This window comes from Trachurus japonicus, chromosome 4, assembly GCF_045865225.1.
Source record: "Trachurus japonicus isolate A0001 chromosome 4, Traja_1.0".
Taxonomy (NCBI): Eukaryota; Metazoa; Chordata; class Actinopteri; order Carangiformes; family Carangidae; genus Trachurus; species Trachurus japonicus.
Window position 1 is genome coordinate 23,663,437 of NC_140910.1, and position 22,962 is coordinate 23,686,398.

Sequence of the window (22,962 nt, forward strand, 5' to 3'; positions counted from 1 at the left end):
AGTGCCTCCCAAAAGGGGATTAGAAAGGCATGAAAAGGCAGGAAAAGAAGAGGCATGGATTTACAAGTAATTAGGGCTGTCACCATAACGCGATAATGAACCGTTAATGCAAATTCCTTTGAATAACACTATTTTTTTGTGAAGCGTGATGAAGTTCTGTTACATTGGCCTTCAACCCGACCCATAGTTTGAATCAGCTTCCAGAAACGACTTCTCCGCTAACAGTCACCACCCGGATGGCGGCGTCAGGTTATTTATTATTTGAGCATATCTTTTTTTATGCTACATGCATTGAGGCCTCTGAGGGTTTCTGGACAATACTTATCACTGTTTTTGGTTCATGTAAAATGAAGTTACATGTTCATAAGGCAAGTATAAAACACATCAAAAATATCCCTTCAAGGCACAAAAATCTGGACCAACGATGGACACTCATGCAATTAATTCTGATTAAATATTTCAATCGATTTTCGATTTTGTGAAAAAACAAAAAACAAATGTAACATGTACGAGAGTTTATGATGTGAATGAAATATGACGTTAAGCGAAAAGTTCACTCTACATTCAACATATGTTAAAAAACACTCAGCATACATCCTCATGTCCTCATCTTCTCACAACTGTGAAAAAGATTTGCAGCGATGACACAGTTTCTCATCCAATCTGCTTTCCCCATAAATCAATTGGGAGCTAACGCGTAACAGAGATGAGATGAGGGAAAGGATCTCGGAGGGGGTCTGCAGAGAATACAGGGGCCACCGGTGGCCTCTTCAACAAATCACTCAGGTAAAAATGCTTGTTGTTTCCCCCAACATCTGGAATTGGCAGCGTGGGCCCAGTCAGATGTGTGGCCTGCTTGGCAGCAGGGTGCCAACGGCTTCAACTCCACAACAGGGAAAACAACAGCAGCAGCAGCAGCAGCAGCAGCAGTGTTGGTGCCCAAACAAAAATGTAACAGGTTGGTGTTGACAACAGTGAACTTGAACATACGATATCTTCATCTACTGATACTGTCTCAAGTCTCAAATGTGTCTCTGATAATGTTTTTGTTTGCAGAGAGATGCTTCCACCAGGCAACATGCGTGTTAAATTGATTACATATCACTGTACCTGAACATGATGATATATTACTGCAGTCAAAGGGACACAGCTCCCTCCTGGGGCGTGAGTTGTGGCCTACTTTCAAGGTTGTACTATTGAACTTACTTGCACTAAGTCACTGAGACACCTCCGTTCTAGGAATTGTTAGAAGACACCACATTTTCCAGGTAGAGTATGAATTGTTTACCTTGATAGTCCACATCCCAGGGTGCGGGTCCTTGATGTTGACCACTTTGGCAGAGTTGGGAATGTGCAGGAGCTCGGTCAGGCCGTCACTCTTCCCCACAATCTTACCTGGAGGTCAGACATGAACAAATAGACACTTATTCACTTTTTCTGTACCTCTGATGCAAATTCATCATTAGCACTTGTTGATGCATTGCTGCAAGTTACAGATAAGATACTGGTGTAAGTTATAAGGATGCGATGCACAATATCGTTTGAGGACGAACCAACATACAGTAAGTGTATGAATCATGTGTTAAATGTGTGGACCCCAGATAAGCCTGGAATCGCTCCAGTTCAATGAAATAATTACCACTGTGACTATACTGAGTCAATTTATCTCGACCTGTTCTGTACCATACAAGACATGTCTACTGTTTCTTCAGAGCATTTCTTAACTATTTCATCTTCTTCCTCAAAATCTTGTGTTCTTCCTGCGCGAGTTCAGTCCATCCCGAACTCAAAACAGTCTAGAAAAAGATTTCTGGTTCTTAATTTCTAAAGTTTACTCTACTGCATGAGGCTGACAGCAAAACCTGGAGTTCATGTTGGGTGTTATGATTCATTTTAATGCTTGATTTTACACTTGAGCTGCACTGAAAGCATCCTGACACTGCATTATCCCTACCCTTGCACCATTATCCTTAAAAATAATGCAACTGGTCAGCAATTTTCAATGGTCTTTCCTTTTCCATGTGAAAAAAAACACATGAGAAATTAAAAAAATCTTCATACTCATCACATTAATCAGTGACTCCTTGTGACATTCATTGAAACATCTGTATTTCCCACCCATTTATCAATTTCTCCTTTTTAAACACCTACATTAGCAACAATAGATATATTTCTGGATTCAAATTCACAGTTGTGTTGATAAATTGTGTGACACTTCACCTACCCTCTGGGTTTTTTATCTCAATGACAGGTGCTAGGCCGCTGAGGGCCACGGTGACTTCCTTCAGGCTGGGGTCAAAGGGCATCTGCCAAGTGTTGCTGAGCGCACTGAAGTGATCGGTGGACAGCAGGTGGACCTTGGACGACTGCACGGCCTCCTCCACCCATTTAAGGACCTACAGGAACAGGATATGTAAAGAATGCAGGAATCACACATCATTTATAATGCACACACACACACACACACACACACACCGATGCACACATTTACCCCCTCAGCTACATCCAAGGTCATCCCCTCAACATGTGCAGGAAGTTTCTAACAATCCCCCCGTGTGCTGCCCCCTGTTTCCTCCCCCGGTCCCTATGGAGAATCCCACTGCTACTGTGTGAGACTCACACACTCTCCACATTAGAATATAAGAAGGAGCGGCCATTTAGGACCTGATCAGGTACATTCATCTCAAAAAGTCATTGAGTGCATTTGAGTGCAGGGAGAAAAATAAATAATTTGACTTGAAAGCACAGACATGCTACGAAAAATGTGTTTTTTTTCTTGATTTATGGTAAATTTTTTATCCAGCTGTTCTTTTCTTACACCAATATATCATTTTTGAGTTAAACATTATTCTGTAACATCAGTACTGCAAACAGACCAAGATTTTGTTTCTCAAAAGCAGTTAATAACATTTCTAATCCACCATCTTGCCAGGTTTAAGAAGTGTTTATTTGTATTAAACTGCAGATATTTTTCCTGTGAAAAAGCGAAAACAGTGAGATATGTGAACAACGGAGACAAAGGAATGCAGAACTAGTAAAAAGAGGGAGAAACAGCAAAAGATTCTCACATAAAAAATGATCGAAATCTAGATTCCTTTCCTCCCTTGCAAAGAATCTTACCTTAGAGCAATAAAACAGCAACACTGTTCAAACTCTCAAGTTTTGACTCACCGCCCAGCCCGAGACTGCTGATTTACATTTCTTGGAAAGGTTAAAAAGAGCGACGGTATGCATCAATCAATTAAATGTTTCCTGCACATTTGATCTGGAGTCCAGACTTGAACGTGGGCACAGCTAAAGACACGAGAGGTTGTAAAACCTTCTACTGTTAAATTAAATTTACAAAGCTTGGAGGGAAAATCCGGCCTTGAGTTGAAATGATGTGAATGCTGTGACCAAAAGTGAGTTTTTTGAAACAAGGCCGGTTTTTCTTCTGAGTTTGAAATGAGAAAACGTACATGAAGAGAAGCAGGAGACCTCTGTTCAGTGAAGCTCTTACCTCATTGACCTGCTTCTTGTCTAGATGGAAAACCTGCCCGGAGCTGGTGGAGGCGATCTCCTCGTACACCTTGTAGCCGATGTGACTCCTGTCATCACAGTCGCCTGTCAGCACAAACACCACCTACACACACACACACATGTATAAAAATGTCATCCCTTTATCTTAAATCCTATTAATAAACATGATTAAAATGAAAAAAAAAAATCTTTAAACCTGTGACTGCTTCTGCTGAATGAGCTGCAGGACTTCATGGGTCAGCCTGTAATCTTTAGAGCGAGCGTCGGTGAAGACGTAAATGTACGAGCCGGGCAGGGAAATCTCCAGAGCAATCTTAATGGCTCCAATGCTCATCTCTGGACAGTCGCCCCCACCCTGAGAAAGACCGGGGTATCATCAGCAAATGGTGTTCATACACATGTCCACACACTCTTCATCCATCCAAGAAACATTTGACATGCTACTAACAGTTGCGTTTAAAGGGATAGTTCAACATCTTGGCAAATTGGCCCATTGCCATAAGCCCTATAGTTTTAGGAGTAGGTTCATTACCTTTAATTGTCGGTGCAAGCTGTTTTTAGAACGGCGGAGCAGAGCCGCGAGCTGCTCAGAGCTACGCTACAGAGGCTAATGGGATTTCTTGGTTTCCCTCATCAAACTCATTGAATACACAATCCCACAACTCCAAAACGCTCTGGTGGACAAGCTGTGACCTGCACATTCACCACGCTATGAGATAATAAGTTGTTTTTGAGGCAAATGCAGAGACTGCTTTCTGAAAAACTGCCCCCGACGGCAACACGCATCAGTGGTTTTGCATGAATTTACCTCGAAAACAACTCTGAAATCTTGATCTCAAGGGGATTGATGACATCTGATGAACTTAAAAATAGACAAAGGGGTGAAAATACAGCGTTGTCCTAATCATACTGACAAGGGCAATAAACAAAGGACCTTCTCTTTCTCATTTACTTCTCTCTCTGTCTGACTGGTGGGGTCAAAAGGAAATGTCTGCTATGGCACCCCAATAGGAACACATCTGTCTGTCTGAGGGGTTCAATAGCTCATCTTTGATGCAAAACCCCCCAAGAGTAACATCTGGAACGGAGTGACCCACTATTTTAGACCGGAGGGGGCGGAAGATGAAGAGACAGGACTCCTCTGTCTCCCCCGTTCACCTATTGCCCCCAAACACTCAGACTGATAACTCCCTTCTCCCAGTGCACTTTTGTTCTTCAGACTTAAAAAATATGAAGTGTTGCCTAACATCTCCTCCCTTTAACAAAACCACATTCATGACAGAAAAAAAAAAAATTCAATGTCACGAAAAATGTCAATCCAGAAGAGCATTTTCCAGGCGCTCCGGCCAAAACCTCTTCAGGGGTTGTACAGGTGAAGAGGTGACGGGAGGAAAAACAGACTCAGGAATGAAAGCAACAAGTGAGAGGGAACTGGATCGCTTTCACGCAACACACACACACACACACACACACACACACACACTGACACATCAGATTAACAGCAGGACATGCCAAGGATGCAGACACACTTGCCAAAATCTTTCTTCAAAGGACAGATTTCTGAATGCGACTTGTCTCCGTGTCTCTGTCATCCTTAAACTTGAAGAGAACTGGATTTGCAGTTTTTTGTGTTTCACTCCAGTGTTTCATAAGTAGGTTCCCGCACAGCCGCCTCTCTCTCTCTCTCTCTCTCTCTCTCTGTTTGAGTGATTACACAAAAATCTGATCTTGGCAGCGCTCTGTTGAGCTGTCTAGCCCTCGCATGTCTTTGTTTATACATTTGTTTGTAATGGCGCAAGCGGGAAAATAAACATGAGATGAGGAAAGGCTTTAAATGGCAGTGATATAATATAAAGGATGAAAATCAACATGAAACAGGAAATCTAATTGTTCCTTTCTTTCATCATGCCGATAAAACGTCTTAATCAGTTCACAAACATTCCTACCCAGACGTCTGGCATGACCATAGTCTGCTGCTTTTATCAAGGCCATATGACCCTCAGCGTCCAGGCTTCAGCTGCCGTTTCCTCGGCGTGATGATGAATGTGATCTCTGAACCCACCTGAACGTACAGCTCCCTCAGCTCATACTGGAACTTCTTCGGGTCTGTTGTGATTGTTACGGGTCCAATCTCTGCAGAGGAACGACAGAAAGATGCTGTGTGATTAATCTGGCCACAGGCTCCACTCAAGTCTGCATCTGATGAATAACTGAAAGCATTTTTCCTTTTTCTTTTTTTTTGTTTCCTTAAATTCTTCTGTTGAGCCAAATATTAGTTTTGGCAAAAGCTTACGGATGTCCAGATTAAAATGTCACAATATGAACTGCTGAGGAGAATTTCCGGAAAGGGGATATATTTATCTAACGGAGAAAGGAAAGGATAAAAAACGAAATGTGAGAAAGATACATACAGAGAGACAAGTGATGGAGGAAAAACATAAAAGGAGCGACAAGGGAGACATGACGACGGTGATTATTTGAAGGTCTGTACTTCTTCTCTCTTCTATTCAACCATCATTTACGCCAGAAGCTGTTTTTGCACCGATAAACAATCCGAGCTCTGGAAACACTTCAGTCACTGATGCATCAAAACCGTTATCGTCTAGTTCATGGAAAAGATTCAGTCTAACTCAACTGATGAAGCTTGTGAGACAGAGACAATGGGCAAAAGTTTAAGAGAAACTGCAGTGGCCGAATTACAGATTATAAATATATATCAATTTTGGTTCCTAAGAGACAGAGTGACTGATCCCGACTCTAATCAGAAACAGTCCTGCTTCGTTCGGTGGTTGGTCGAAACAGACACTGTTACCATTCCACCAGAATTACTCACTCTGCCATTTGTGGTGCAACTGTGATCTCTGTAAACCAACAGAAGAAACGAACATATACAGTAAATATCAAGAATGACACGACGACTTCAACTGGCTCCATTATGTCAAGTTGGGAATATTCATAATCACTTCTGTATCTTTACACCAAGGGATAAAAGGAGAAAGCTCAATATAACCCTTGCATGGGGAAAAGACAGAAACAGAGGATGGATCCCTCCTCCAGGATGCACAGATATTACATGCAATATAAGTTTCATATAAACCTGCAACTGACATTTACCTTTATTATCTAGTCATCTGCAAATTATTCACTTTTATACATTATTTTGTCAAAAACCTAAATCTGCTTGTTATCTCACAGTCCAGCACAAATGTGTTTTATCCCAAACCCAGACATTAAGCTATATAAACAGTAAATATTCAGTTTATTAATGTGTGAAACAAGGAAAAGCATCATATTCTCACATTTGCAAGTACATTGACACTTATGTAAGATTACTTTAGTGGCTGATTGGTTTGAAAACAGCTGCAGACGGAGCTTCGATCGACTGATCAACTCATTACTCCTCCGACCAGCTCAGCTCTGGTCGTAGACGCAGACAAACCTCAGTGGTTACCGAACAAAGACTTGTCATTTCAGTGAAAGCAAAGCAAAGCAAAGCCCCCCCCAACAACCCCACAGTGACAACACGGCCTGAGCTCTGCAGCTCTGCCAGTGCTAGTAGTCACTGCTGTTTCTCAGCTTACTTTGTTCTGTCCGTTAATGAGCTGCTAAGCCCCTTCTTGAGTCAAACTGTGTGACTTCAGCCACTGCAGCTGTGCTGAGGAATGAGCCTGATGAGGGGCTGCAAAAAGCACACACACGTAGGCTCGCATACATATGCACACACACACACACACACACACACACACACACACACACACACACACACACACACACACACACACACACACACACACACACACACACACACTGCAGTTCTGCACATGCAAGCAGATTGGAAAACAAGGGTTCCCTTGTTGAGTAGAGGGCAATTACAAAGGATCCCTGACTTTTGGAAAAGGATACAGTTTAAACTGTTTTACAACAGTCTTCAAATTTGGTCTAAAGGTCAGAACCCAAATGAGAAATTTAGATGTTTAGTGGCGTGTTGAGACTCCTTAAACACAAGTATTGTGGGGAACTTTCTGTTCTTCACTCTTGTGCAATTTCTGTTGAGTGAAGCCTTTAAGGTTGTTGAGTTTGACATAATTTACCTCCCAGTGCAGCGAGGAATCATGAGTATATTTCGCCTCTTGTCTTCACAACCAGCATCACCTTACAGTTCTACTTGAAAAGCACTCCACGAGCACTTTCAACTTCTATAATAACATACAAAAGGATAAAAGTCTTTTTCCAAATGACCCAGATTTTGGCATCCTTGTAAATCCTCAAGGTGGAGTGTAGGAACATTTGTGGCGATCAGAAACGCTTTTCAAAACTAACATGGAAATGTGTCTGGCTGCTCTGAACGGAACATGGATCTGGAGCCAAACTTTTCAGAGATGGAAAAGCTGACATCTCTTTCCTTATGGGAGAAGTTCCCATGGCTGTTGTAAGTATTCTTTATACTATTCTGGCTGCAGCGCCACTAAACCGCAGCCACCCTCTTTGCATCGGCACCGTGGAAAACCAGAGCTAATAGTCGCGACCTCTACACAGTAAGAGACGAAATAAATCAATCTATTCAAAGTTTACTAGTGTAACGATCTTCGACTTTGACATATTACGGTACAATATCACTGCCGTTTATTATTTCTTTTCTTTCAAATGCCTTTATCACATGAGGAAGCGCTTGTGTTGTGTGCCACTGGACTGGATCAGTATCACCACAGCAGTCAGGGTTTGAGGGCACAGTGCCTTGCCCACTGGCACCTCATCGAAACTGGTTAAGCACGGGGAAACCATTACTCCGTTGGTGCCAGAGGTGCACTTTCCAAAAAGGTCATGAGAGTCGCAGATGTCTCGCACAAAACAGCAGAAAATATTTTTTTAAAATGATGAATACACATTTTGGAAAACACTGCGATCTTGAAGTAAAAAATATCCCTCTGATGTACCTTTCTCCATTGTTGAAATAAAACATGTGTGAGGACATGGGATGGCTGGTCCGCATCATGTGAGCAGCTATATAAGGGAAATCTTAACACACTCTTCTGGCTGCCACATTGGAAATAGCTTCTCGGTGATGACAAGGAACACCTAAGTGGCACGAACAAGGCCAAGTGAGTGAAGTCAGAGTGAAGGAATGCTCTAAAGTCTGATGAAAGAAACAACAAAAGAGAGAAATTGCCCAAAACAAACACGTCAAAAAGGAAATTGGCATCTCATCTCATCCTGTTTTCTTAATCTGTTCGCAGTGTGAGCTGTTGACCCAAGTGGGTCGGGCTCGGGGGAGGTGGTGGTAAACAATGAGAACAAATGACTTCAGCCTCCACCTTGCTATTCTTACAGCATGCATCTGTAATGCCGTCTGTGAAAGCATGCATCTGCACATCACGTGCAGGCTTAAACACTCGCAGAAATTCTAATGGGATGGAACAAACTGGGCAAGTGTCCAACGGCAAACTCGGCTTCACCTCCACTGACATTCGGGCTTTAAGTAATTTGCAGGGAGTCACTCATGCATTCACCGTGGAGTGAGTTTCTCTTTCCTTACAACATCAGCAGCGAGGAATTCCAAGGCCAACATGTTGAAAGGTCACAGCCGTCACTGTCTTCCAACCAAATAAATTCTCAGTTTCTGGCAGCAATACAGAAGAGTTTCACAAGCTGCTACATACAGACAACTGACAGAGCCATTGTCATCCTTCTGCTCTGGATTACCGACAAGTTATGGCCGTGACAGAGTGTGACAGTTTGGGAAAGTTATGCTCTTTAATGTGCTCTGTGCTTGATTTCTCCTAGTTAGCACTGGCAGCGGTTACATCTACCATTCACAACCTGTTTTTAATTTATTCATTCCTGAAGAAAAAAAGAAAAAAAGACCGGCATGTTCCTGACTCACCATTACTTTTTGGTTTGGAAAAAAACAAAAAACAGATCTAGAAACCAAACGCTGTGTGAATATACAGACCAGGAGTGACCTGAAGAACCCCTGCATCATCAACAGTAGCAACAGTAGAGTCACAAAGCGTTGTGTTGTTTTTCCTTTATTTACAGGGCACGGGTTTATTCATGGGGCGCCGCCACGTGGTGAAGTGGTTATTTCTGTGGCCTCACAGTTCAAATCCGGTGGCCTGAGGCTTTTCTGTGTGGAGGTTAGCAAGTTGTGGGTTCCCTCTCAGTTCAAAGACATACACACTGGGTTATGTGGCAGTTCTGAAGTACTCATAGGTGCAAATGTGAAAGTTATTTGTCAGTCATGTGATGTCACCTGGGATTGGCTGCAGCCCGCCCTTGACCGTCAGCAGATAAGCAGTATAGACAATGCATGGATGGATGGATGGATGGTTCAGTATTATTATTCAAACTGCCTTAATGGGCTGTTTTATGATACAACCATGTGTTATTTACTAAAATAATGTTCAGGTAAATGAGTCTCTGTGGTTTTCTCCATTCAAAAAAAAAAGAAAAGAAAAGAAAAAGAAAAAAAAACAGGTTACACAACAAGAAGCTGTTACAGCACTTAACAGCAACAGAGGCTATAAACACACACACACTGCTTTTCTGTCATTCTGCTGACTCAGGCTTAAACCTGCCAGAATGAGAGCGGCTGTCATCCTGACCATCAGCTATGGGGCATAATTCACTTAATCAGCCCCACTGAGAAAACACATGTGAAACAGCACACGGCGCAATTAGTGCAGCTCTGTGAGGAAGAGTGTCCGGGACTGTGGCGCGTACAAAGGAGCAAACTTGTCTGCACACACATACTGTACACACACACACACACACACACACACACACACAAGTACGTGAGGTAACACATGTGCAATTACACCCTTGACATGTAACACACACATACACAAACACAAACATAAGCAAATACACTGCAGGTGAAAGGTCAACAACACTTATCTTAATAATGATTAGTAATGATCTTAATATGAGCAGCTGTCAGTCTAAATAGTGTTCACACATACTGTTATTTTATAGAAAACAATGTGCAGTGTTAAATTAATATTCACACTTTATTGACTTAATTATTCATTGTTAACATTTCATTCCTTCATTTTGTGTTTTTTTACTTTCCCCTTTGATCTGAATCCACTAATTAAATTAGCTCAAATTGGCCCTTTGTGCTCAGACACCAGCGGTGAAATCATCCTAAAAGATTTCCCCAAACAGGAAATTACTCACTCATGAGATTGATTCCTGCTTTTTTTTTTCTTTTTCTTTTTACCAAGTTCATATGTGTTGCCTGTTTCAGATGGGACAGCGCAGCAGAGAGGAAGCGGTTAGTGCCTCTGATGGGATAATAATCTATTACTGGTGTCAGGGATATTACCATGTGCTCCTTGTGGAGGTGGAATAAACAAACTCTCAACACCAGCACTGACTCAGATTTACGCTCCTTTAACAAACCGAACCCCCCAAATTCAAAACAGCATATTATCTAAAAAACTGCTTTTCATGTTTTTTTTTACCATGCTCTTTTACTTTTCCTTTGCATTCATGAGCTTTTAACTATTCTTTTCTGACTCAAGCCAGTATGAAAACTGAGTAGCAGAATAAAGCATCCAAATATTTGAATATAGCACAGGGAAAAGTCATTTGAGGAACTATTTGTACTAAGATGGATAGAGGATGGCTGGTTTACATGCATTTTTCTGTAAGACCTGTTGTCAGGTATTGTCTTTAAGACTGTCAGCAAACTGTCAACATAATGAAGATCATATTTCATGTGGATGTCTGTTTTACAAATCTCTCACTCTTTTACAGTAATTAAGGATTGAAGTGACATGTTTATATCTGCATTTTGTACAACCCAGACTCCTCCTGCTTTGAAGTCTCCCTATTTTACCCCTCGGTTTCTTCTATATATTTTTCTTTCCATCTCTTATTACAGTTTGTCTCCTTCTATGTTTCCTTTCTTGCTTTTATTCCTCGCCCCACTCCCCCCTTGCATCTTTTACCCCGCCTGACTTCGCCTTGTCATCTAATGACCGAGGTTTACCCTGCAGCAACAGAGCTAACAACAAGCTTGATTTTAAAACCACCACAAATTGAAGTTGTGATGGAAAATTCTCACCACAACCTGAGAAAAGAGAGACAGACCACCAGGCAGTTTAACCTCTGTGAGCCGAGGCCCTGCCTCTCCTGTTTCACTTCGCTTGATCCAATTGGATGTGTCTCGGGACGGTGGGCCGCAAAAACCACTGATCTCTATTAATTGAACTCATGAGTTCAAATGATCACACAGAGTCCTACACGCACACATACATGCTGGGACCCAACTGATGCACACACACCACACGCAGCCGTGTAATTCCTCCCAGATGAATGGCCTGATGGCGAGCATGTTCCAGAGGCAGACGACAGCTCTGAGCCACCAGTCATCTATCTGACTGGTAACGGGTGCCGCAGACAGAACACAGAGGAAGATGCAACCCGAGTGGAAGTCTTAATTAAGTAAGTGTGTGTGTGTAAATTCATGGATGTCATTTATGAGGATGTGTGGTTTTGCGGCTCTTCTTGCAGCCAAAGAAACACGGCGACCTTGCAGCGAATTAAAATCTCCTGCCTGTGTGTATGTATGTTTAACTGTGTATTTACTTGTGCACATGAGTTCATGGTTTTTGGTCAGTAAAAGCAACACATATGTACTGTTCATTTCATTGTGTATAATGATGTTCAATGCAAACCTCTGAGACATGCTCAAATACAGCTCTGACTCAACCCAGAATATCCAATAACCATTGTGGTCGACCAAAGACTTAGGGAGAGATCTGTCAACATAAACCATCTATATATTATCCCTACATGCTAACATAAACCACAGAAATAGTACAGAACTGTATGATAACTTAAACTTGGAAACAAATGCTTTACAAAGCTCCATTTCCATCTGGTGAGGAGAACAGCGTCGTCAGAAGCAACGATCGCAGTGGACCCAACAAAGATGTCTAATTCTTCTATAATGATTCACATAATCACTGTCACACGTGAGCGTCCAAAACCTTTAGTCTAGTTGTCACCAGGAAAAACATAAAAAGGGAGACTTGAACGTAATCTGTCTCTGTGGTTGGGCGACGGCCTAGACGTCCTGTCTGAATACGAGCAACGGGAGGAAAATGTAGACAATATGGAAGGAAGAAGAGGGTTAAAGTAAGTGGATAACTTATTGCTGAAAATAAGACAAGAGATTCCCATCTACTAAGAAGAATAACTACAGTATGTCGACTGGCTTTATGATGATGCTCGGTTTTTATCAGATAAACATCTGCAGTTAGGAGAGAAATTATAATACCTGTCTGTTGCCAAGCAGCAAAGAAGAAGTATATTATACGCTGTCCTTAAATTGATCCTTGAATTTGAGGAAATTGTGCCTGGAAAGTCCTGATAAAGTCTTTAAATTTGATGTTTAAGAAGGTTAGGGTACTCTGAATATTATGTTTTACTATAAGGGAGCCACACTAAAGTTGTTAAAGTTTTTTTACTTTTACTTTCAACTCTTAATTAAACTGAACATTTGATTAAGTACAGCAAATATCAGATACTTCAAGACAAATATTCTAAAAGGTGATTTAACTTCTACATTAGTCATTTTAAGATGAGATACATGTACTTTTACTCAAGTAGTTCTTACTTAATATAAGACTGTTGGGTGTAGAAAGCCTCATATGCTGCACAGTTTGTAAAGACGTTGGTGGTGTTTGATTTTGGCTTGTAGAGATAAAACTGACTTTGTGACTTGGGGAGAGATCAGGTGCCACGTGGAGTTATGACTCTTTTTTTTTTTTCCTATTCAAGTCTGAAATATCATGAATCAAGAAGCTAAAATCTGGTTTGTGTTAAGATTATCATACACAGTACTTTTTTTGCAGATGCATTTTGGTGCCGTATGCCAGTTTTTTCAATTGAGAACTCATTGACCCAGACGCAGTGAGGATGAACACAGTGTCAATTAACTTTGGGAGACTTCTGGTCTGTTTTATGATGAACTTTTCTTGTCTTTTCTCTGCTCAGCACTCATTCTACACTGATTGATAGCAGGGTTTCTGGGTCAAGCCTCCTTAACCTCCTCATCAATTTCACCCGTGGTGGCAAACGGTCAAGAAACACCAAAGCGAACAAATCGTGGTCGTAACTCTTGGTGACGCCTCCTGCAACAACAACATCTTATATAACCAAACTGCTTACAAAACTGACCCGACCCCAGATAGGTTGTGCTGTGCAACGCCCTCTTCACCTGTAATACAAATACTACATATTTCACTACCTTGACAACATGTGAAGGGTGGAGGACTGGAGAGGAGGATGAAAAAGACAAAGCTGAGACTTAAGAGGCACCAGGTGTTTTATCTCTGAATACCTCTGATTGAAAGAGCAAAGACCAGCGCAGACAGCAAAACCTCCTGAGAAATCTGCTGTCATTGAGGTTTCTACATATGGTCTCCATTGTAGAAATAAAAGCCAAAACCCTGAGAGTTGGACAGGATTGATCATATGATTCACTCTTAGAAAAAAAATTACGTTTGAATCAAATGTGGCCTTTTTAATTGCAGGGATTATATTAATTTACGCTAAAAGTTAAGTATAAGGTTTGAAAAAATGAATGACAACAACCTCAATATTACAACCACAAGACTGCATAGCTCATGACCACACATTTTATGACTGATGGCAGTGTAATAATCCCAGACTGCTCAAAAGTGACTGGGCGGCGCTTTTTGGTTCAGCGTGCCTCTTTTGTTTTACTGAGGAAATTCTAATTGTGCGTGTTGAAGCAGACGGAGGAAACCTCAGATGCAGCAGATCTGCACTGTCGACCACACACAAATGCACACTCAGATGTCTGAGGCAGCGATTTTCGACCTCTCGCAGCTCGCTCTCATCTCCTCAGGTATGTTGCGAATATCAAAATTCAAGTTACTGTATGTATATGGGAAGGAAGGTTTTTTTTAGCCTTTTGAGCTGACGATGACCGTTTTTTTTTCAAAATAAGCTTTGGTTTCACACTCAAATGTGTGATATTGACAATGATTTACTGTCTGTACAAGGATTTTTGGAACAAGAAAGGAGTGTTATGTCATTGCAAATGTGGGAAATACTAATCTAAAGTGGTCTTCATGAGACACAACTTCAACCAACGCATAAGGCTAGTGTCCTCTGCCCCCCCAGAGGCAGGGGCAGCAGCAGAGGGCACTGAGACTCTGGCCTTCAGCCTTGCAGCCTGTAATTCAGTTTCCCTCAACATTCGTCAGGTTCAGACACATTTAAAAACCATAAAGGCTGCAATGTCAGGTTTGTTATTGCATGTCAACTTCTACTCCTTGCTTCTGTGTATATTTATGGCCTTTCTTCTGGTGCAAACGTAGCAACATGTCACCAGTTGTCGAGCCTTTCAGGAAATAATTCAGCGCTGCTGCAGTACACACCGGGTTCCTCTGGGTTTGGAGGGGACAACAGGCGTGGGCGTTGTGGAGAAAGAGAGAAATGAGAAGCACAGCACAACAAATGGCACAGAGGTACAATGTTTCTTGCACACTTACAGACAGCATCTCGGAGACTTGGCTCGCCACCAACCAGCTGAACAGTCAATGTTAAATAATCAATCTTTCTGACAGAACAACATTCCTGCTGTTAAAACTATTCAACTGCACCAAATAAAGCCTTTGTCCACTGTGGCGCACACAGTACATACCGTCACTAAAAAACCTTTGCTCACATGTGAGAACCTGGGGTCCTGCACTGATAAGATCATTAACATTTTACAAGAATGCAATGTCCTGCTCGGAAAGGTCTTGTGTGTAATATAAAGCTCGGCAGGTAGAAGGATTTTAATTAAGGCAGCAGTTTTTGGCCACTTGGAGGCAGCATAACAAGCTATAATCACAACACTGACATATTAACACCTTATAAAGTTGTTGTGGGGAATGTGTCAGCAAACAATGCGCTATTTACACATCCAGCTATGGAACATTAACACCCATTTAGGAGAATATCTCTAGACAAATAACATTTATATCACATATTTATATATGTATTAGCTCTATTTTGGTCTCCACCTCCTGCTGAGAGTGGCTTACTGATTCAAGATGTTCACCATCTAGTTGCTAACTTTGTTTATATATAATTTAGTGCTAGAAATATAGTGTACATTGTGATTATCCCGGCATGCTGTCTGGAAAGAAAACTAAAAGAAAGAGTTGACAGATGCCATAAAGCTCTGTAATACCCAGAGGAACTAAAATCATTGGATAATTAGTGACTTCTTTCATATTTTTCACAATCATTTGATCCACTACAAATAAGCTGAATAATGAAAATACAACAAGTCAAGCAAAAGAAAATATACTTTTTTTGGACACACAGATACAAACAATAGATGCTATCCAGCTGTTCTCCTGCACATACAGCCCCGTGTGTGTTAAAAGAATAATCCAACTCAAGTAAATGCTTCCTTGTGACTGTAAACAATGAAATGTGACTCTAAACACACACGTGTTTCAACTAAAGTGTAAATGAACGGCTTACACAGTAAAGTAAAAAATAAAATAAAAACCTTGGAAGACACAGCCAACATGAGGTCATGCCATACCAAAACCATGGGAATGTTCAACTTTGGCACCGTATCTATAGACATAAATCTAATTCGCTCATAATGAGTCCTCCAGACACCAAAAGTATGATGTAAAACAATGACTGAATGAATCTGTGCAAAAAAATCCCTTCAGAAAAATGTTTCCTTAATAACACTGTCTAGACATCAATCTGTAGAGTCCAAATTGACTATAAAAACACTAGTTTGAGGAAAGCCCTTGTTGAAGGGGCAACAGTAAAAGAGCTGAGGTTGCTGCTTATTATTATGAGTAATAAAGCTAAAAAAATAAAAAAAAATGCTGACTGGCAAATACTGACATACAACATAGTGTAGGCATGTCTGCAGCTGGTATAGCTGGCAGTGAGCAGCTGGAAACCATCCACTTGGATTCTAGGGCAATGAGTTTGAGAGAGCCGTTTGGAGCCAAAACCTTTGTTGTAGAGAGGCATAAAAAAAAATGGGTCAATGTGTTATTCATAATTTTATATTTTATTTCTGAATGTGTTGGTTCTGTAGTCACAACACAGAATTGGACACAGCAAACTGCACGAACAGCATTTCAAGAGCTGAGCTGCTCCCCACCAACAACAAAAAAAAGAAAAGCGGCCAGTGGCAGCTGTTATCAAAATCACCTGACTCGCCTCGGGTGCTCAGCTCTCCGAAGTAAATGGACTTGGAGTGACTGGCTGCTGCTTATGCTGTGTGGACACATGGTAAGAGTTAGGGATAGGTCAGGTAAACATGTCTGCCCCTGGACAGGAAAAACACATCTCAGGCGTGCAGCAACAATTCATTTTTGACACATGATGCAAGCTGAGAAAATACACCGACATTGATAGCAGTCAGATTCCTCTGTGATAAATAAACATGTCAACATGAATCATCTTCCTCTGTCTTCAGACGTTTACTGCATCTTACATTTCATTTGTTTGTTTATCTTTTATGCCTCCAGTGTGACTTCTTGTCTTATCTTTCACTTCTGTTCCGTGTTCAGATCTCCATCCTCAAATGGGACAACACGCTGCTACACAAACAAAACACCAGCCACTGAAAGGTCGAGAGGGTATCACCGAGAGCCCAGACAGCCATGTCAAAGAGCCCCGAAGGTCACAACCGGGGTACGTGAACCCCCGGGACCTCGGGAGAAGGCTCGGAATTCACCAGAGGTTGGAAAACAAATCCAAAGCTTAGAGTTAAGAAAAAAAAAAGGACCTAACATGGTCAGAGAGGAAGGAGGAGCAGAAACCTTTGATGCCTCTTGAATGGTTCATTCATTCCCAAATGGATCCATGTCAGCCGGTGCAGCGGAGGGTCAACTAACTACCTGTGGCTTTTCTTAAAACAGTAACAACATCCTTTATCCATAATTAGCCTTGGAATCTGTAAAGATGTCGATGTGCAAGATGAAAGGTGGACGACCCCTGATTACACAAAGCTACATGCGCTGCTGTGTGCTAAGAGCACCTGGGGGCAGTTCAGAAGGTGTGTGCACAGCCCTAAAAATTAAAGGCTATTTTAATATTCCAGGGCAGGTCTATTAGGACATGAAACACGCAGACAAACAATGCAGCCGGCCACACTCTGCTCCCTTCCTCTAATTCTCCACAACCTCCACCTCTCTCCTTTGGCATTCCTGCCTAATAGCATCATTATTGACTCTGTCCAGCTAAACTCAGGCTCCTTGTAATCTCACACGGGCGGGGCAATTCAGACAACATAACTGCTGCTCTAGATAGACAGAAACAAAGGGGGAAATGGGATGGTAGGAAAAGGACACTGAACACCAACAAAGGGAGCTGTGGGATGAGCGTCTTTGATCACGCTGGAGAGATAGAAGCTATCTCGCCAAACCCTCCACACCCTGGGACTCAGTCCATCTCCGAACTAAAGAGGACTGTCAGGAAAAAGGCCACTAGACACCAATAAATCAGAAGGAGAACGCCAAGATGTCAGAAACTGGAGTGAATTTTGAAACGTCCAGATCTTACACATGAACAGTTCTTGAAAGGAACAAGCTGATGTTACTCAACAAGCCCGTCTCAGGTCGGCTTGTGCCTTTTTTTATACAGAAGAAGGTGTTAGGAGGATGTTGTCAACACTCTGACTCAGTAGATCAGTACTGTAGGTATTTTATGCTTTGAATAGAGGTTTTGACAGCAGAGAAAAAATGATAACAGAGAGCGAGGTGTCAGAGAGAAGGCAAATGAAAGCCGGACTTGAACCAAAAGACATTGCAGTTCATGGATGCAGCCTTCACCAAGGCAACTCTACTGAAACGAAGACCAGGTTTAAATTAGGGATGTACCAATTGCAAAATTCTGGGCTAATACTGATACAGATGTTTAAAATAACAATTTGGCCTGGTCGATGCTGGTACCAATGTTTGGTTGTTAGTTTTTCTCTGTTGTCTATTCCTCTTTTGTGTAAAGGAAACAAAGAAATCTTCATTACTCACAAAAAAAACAAACATTTTCACTCACTTAACTTTAACAAATTGAACATGCACGAGCCCTCTGGCGTCTCGGCAGAGTCACGTGGGGGGACATGACTTTGCCGAGACGTCAGAGGGCTAAAGAAAAAAAGGTTTCTCCTCCGAGTCATCACCACAATATGCCACATAGCAGATAAACATCGGCCACTGCCATCAGTATTTTCCGATGGCCGATGGCAGTCAATAAGGAAAATATCATTATAGTCAGTTTGCATCTTCCATAAAGATAAGAAAACCAAGGAGGGGAAAGTTTTCTCAAGTCTGTAACCCGACCTCAGTCCTAATGATCCAATGCTACCCTTATGTGCAATAACCCAATTATGTTACAGCACATAATTCAACCTGTACATAATCTATGTTGAATATATGGGGGATTATATATGTTTATATTATGTGAGTTTATGTTCAAGTCTCCTTTGTTCTGTCACTTAAAATTAGAAGGTGCATCTAAAAAGAAAAATTTGACAGATTATATTTAATGTGGACGCAAACACTCTCAAATTAAAGCAGTGAGTCAGAAGGTGAACTTCATAGTCACTGCTCCATTTCAAGGCATCGCACTAAGCGCACAGCTAACACAACATAAAAGTGTCACTATACCCTAATGCCCTCTGACTGTACTGAACGGCGAGTTGTTTGAGGTCCCCCGCTGACCCACAGCACTGGGCTCTGACCCATCTCAACCTCAGCCAATTAAACACTCACACAAGCACATACAAGACACACACAAACACGCCCTCTCACAGCAAGGTAGTATTTACAAGGATGAGCATGTGTGTGTAAGGACGTCAGCAGACAGAGCCTTAAAGAAGGAAAGGCAGAAGCCAAGCAGACAGTGGAAACACATTTTCACACGCATGCACTCGCATCTTATTCAACACAACGTCGGTTCAACTCCTGAAAGCATTTGGTTCGCATTTTGCGGAGCTTCTTTATTCATGGTTAATTGGAAAGCTGAACGTTCAGACATTAGGCCTGGGATAAAAGTCCACATTTCCTGGCTTGGGAATGGCAGCAGTGTTGTGAAATAAAGTTTATTTGGCTATAAACTCTCAAATAAATGTTCCATAAGACCGAGCGAGCCTGTTTTGCTGTACACCTTCAGCTCCTCCTCGGCCTAAAAAGACTGCAGATTCCTTAATGACAGATTACTCATCACCGTCTGGTCTGTCGCTGCAGCGGAGGAGATGTTCATGTTCACAGCTGTTCCTCAAACAGTCCAGGACGCTGCCTGTCACGGAGCCATTTCTCTCATGAAGCGAAAGCCATTTTCAAAAGTCACTGGGGTATAAAACGATAACACAACGGGGTAGCTGAAATTCAAGCCTTCCGCGGTTTCATTGGTGTGTTCTCAGACCGTAGTGCTAAGTACACAACCCCTGTGCCTCAGTAAAATGACTTGTGAAGTATCCTCTTGCTTTCTTTCTTTCTCTCCCTGCAGGATGGAGGAAAGGTGGGGGGTGGGGGGGGCTTCCTGACTGATCTTCCCACACAAGCCTGACCCCAATATCCAGGCATCCTCTTGACACTCTCGCTTCACACACACACACACACACACAGACAGGCATGTGCACAACACAGGCCGGCAGAAACGCAGATACACAAACACACACTCTAGTGTTTACTGTGTCAGATTGCAGTGTAAATAAAGGGGGAAGCTCCGGGGCCTCTGATTCAAAAGGAGCCAAATCAAACAGGGACTGCGTTATCGTACTGGGTCGGATGGAAAGTGGGGGGGAGGAAAAAAAATGGATCTGTGTGTCAGAATGAAACAAAGCCTAAATTAAAGTCCTTATGATAACAAAACTGATTCTCTCCAAGGGGTTTGGGATGTTGTTGGAGAGGGACAAAAAGTGAGAGAGGGAGCGACAGGGGCAGAACAACATTTGGGGAAATGTTCAGCTACCCCCTGTCTGCAAAGTGTGCTGTGCTAATCATTCCTCTATCCCCCCGAGGCGCTCGGAGAACACATTCTGACATCCTCGTTAACTTTTTAAGAAGCAAATGAACGTCACCCGGCGGTCAGGGGGACAAACACGAAGACAGACAGGCAGTTTGTAAAAAAAAAAAAAAAAGGGAAGTCAACACTGGGGTTCTGTTTCAGTTTCAGTTTACAGGAACGGGAGGAATCAGATACTTATACTCCGAGCTCTGGAGTTAAATACAAGTTATAATCACAGTATTCTTTCACCACTATCACTTCGTCCAGTGCACAATGCATCACAGCTCTTTTATCATCTGCTAATGATCTGAGATTTACTTTCCCTCCCGAGGCCCCACAATAATGAATTCATCATTTGTTACATTTGTGTACACTGAGCATATTTCTTCCTTTCTTCCTAACATAATTATTATTCTAGGCAGAGAGATGCTGGATTGAATTGATGATTGAGGAGTGGTGCCTCATAAGAATTTGTAACGCGCTGAAATTTTAGCAACGGAGAACAAACATCTGGAATAGGAATCTGTCTCTTCGCCACTCAGATCACCTCTGCTTATTCATCTCTTTCTCCTTTTTTCAGATCTCTTGGATCAGTTCGTGTCTACGGTTGCAGAGTGAATTCGGGGTTTAGCCGAGTAGATTTCAAACATACATATCTTGAAGCAATGCAGAGGATCAGTCCATGTAAAATGTTCTAAAAGTGTATTTTGGCAGGACATTACACAAATCCTATAAAACTGTGAGTCTTTGGCCAGAAATGATTGGGATAAGTGGTATCATAAAAAAAGATTTTTCCCTCGGTCGTGTCTAATTTCTGTCACTACCTGTCTCTGTTGACATTTATAAGATCTACAGAAGTGTTTCTGGAGAGCACTTTGCTGCGCACACACACACACACACACACACTCTCTCTCTCTCTCTCTCAGCACACAGCAGCAGCATGTCCTCTTGCTCTCGCTGTTGAATGAGCATTTTTGCAGGTGGGCACCTTCCACTTCTCACCTCCAGATCAGTACGCAAACTCACCCCTCACCTCCCCACCACCACATCATGGCATGACAGCAGCCTTTGATGGTGTTTTTGTAAGCAGGTGAGTGACCCCGACTCCCTCCCTCTCAGAAAATAGTAATTACAGAAACAACAAGAAAAAAAATCCCTAAACAACATCTGGCCATTCAAATGTCAACTTCTGTAAAGCTTTGGTTCTCATGGTAAATAGAAATACTGATAACTTATTCAACATTTAATGTAATGGAATAGCTGTGACAGACTACTGGAGTGCTGCCCACGAAGACTCAGTTTCTACATAATGTGAATTATTTGTTTCATTAATGATTATTGAGGATTGGTCTACTTTTATAAGACGGTCTCCCAGGTTACTTTTAGCTATACACAGCCCAATGATACAGTATATTGCCTAGACATTAGTTGTCCAGAATGAGAGAGCACAGGGGTGATGATAATCATCAAGCTGCATTGCAAACCTAAAGCCACACACACTAACCCTGGCGGAATGCTAATGATAGTGACCGCCAGGCTGAACATCTGTGCGCTGAGACGAAATCCCCCCGAGTTCCTCCTCTGGAGGTGTGAGGGACATTAGGCACTCAAAGGGCGGATTGTGAGCAAACTATCACATTTCTCACTTTTCTGTGTGCTTTTGTTTTTCCACTGCAACGTGCAAACCCCCCAAATAATCACAAAAACACGTGCACGCATTGTCACAGCAAATGAGCGTATAGGAGAGAAAAGTCAATAAGAGAGTAGTGACCAGCACAGACTGAGACTTTCACTCGCTGTGTGGCACCGTGTGTGTGCTGTGCGTTACCTGGGTCATGGAAGGGAACCAGGGCAAAGTTATACAGGGGTCTCTGCGGTCTGCTCAGGGATGTCTCCAAAATCTTGGACGCTCCCTCGATGACCTGGACCAAGTCGTCGTACATGGAGCCGGTCACATCAAAGACGAACGCCAGGGTTGATGCGCCCTCCGGGATGTCCTCCTTCGTGGCCGCGGTCCCTGCGTCCTGGCCGGCGGACAACGCCACTGACAGCGCAAGGGCCAGCCACACCAGTCTGGAGCCCATTTCAGACCCAAGACTCCTCTCAGACGCAGTTTGTGTCTGTGGTGTTTTCTTCTCGGATCCTCAAGGTGAATCTCCAGCTAACGGCAGAGACATCAGGCTCTTGAAAATGGACTGAAAAACTTTTAACAAAGGGCGCAAAGCCAAGCCAGAGAAGTAGAATAAAGAAATCCTTTGTTGCTTTTTTTTTTTTTTTCTTAGTGCACTTTTCGTGTGCCTCTGTTTGGTGCCTTCGGTATAGTTTGCTTTGCACAGAAGTCGCAGCCTCTCACCTCAGTGCGAGCTGAAGCCTCTGAGGTCCCTGTCTGTCGCTGCAGCAGAGCCTGCTGTGCTGTGCTGTGCTGTG

General features: G+C 42.4%; 1 protein-coding gene across 2 annotated transcripts in view; it reads right to left on the reverse strand.

Annotated features, from left to right (window-relative positions):
- Window positions 1-22,739, reverse strand: part of hmcn1 (hemicentin 1) — an 82,061-nt gene extending 59,322 nt beyond the window's left edge. For both annotated transcript variants that reach the window (XM_085774845.1, XM_085774844.1), the window contains exons 1-6: window positions 22,364-22,739; window positions 5,582-5,652; window positions 3,716-3,874; window positions 3,500-3,622; window positions 2,225-2,396; window positions 1,289-1,395 (exon numbers count right to left, since the gene is read on the reverse strand). In XM_085774845.1, coding sequence (XP_085630971.1) covers window positions 1,289-1,395; window positions 2,225-2,396; window positions 3,500-3,622; window positions 3,716-3,874; window positions 5,582-5,652; window positions 22,364-22,619 — 888 coding nt within the window. In that variant the 5' untranslated portion in view covers window positions 22,620-22,739. The remainder of the gene's footprint in view (window positions 1-1,288; window positions 1,396-2,224; window positions 2,397-3,499; window positions 3,623-3,715; window positions 3,875-5,581; window positions 5,653-22,363) is intronic.
- Between the last annotated feature and the right edge of the window lie 223 nt (window positions 22,740-22,962).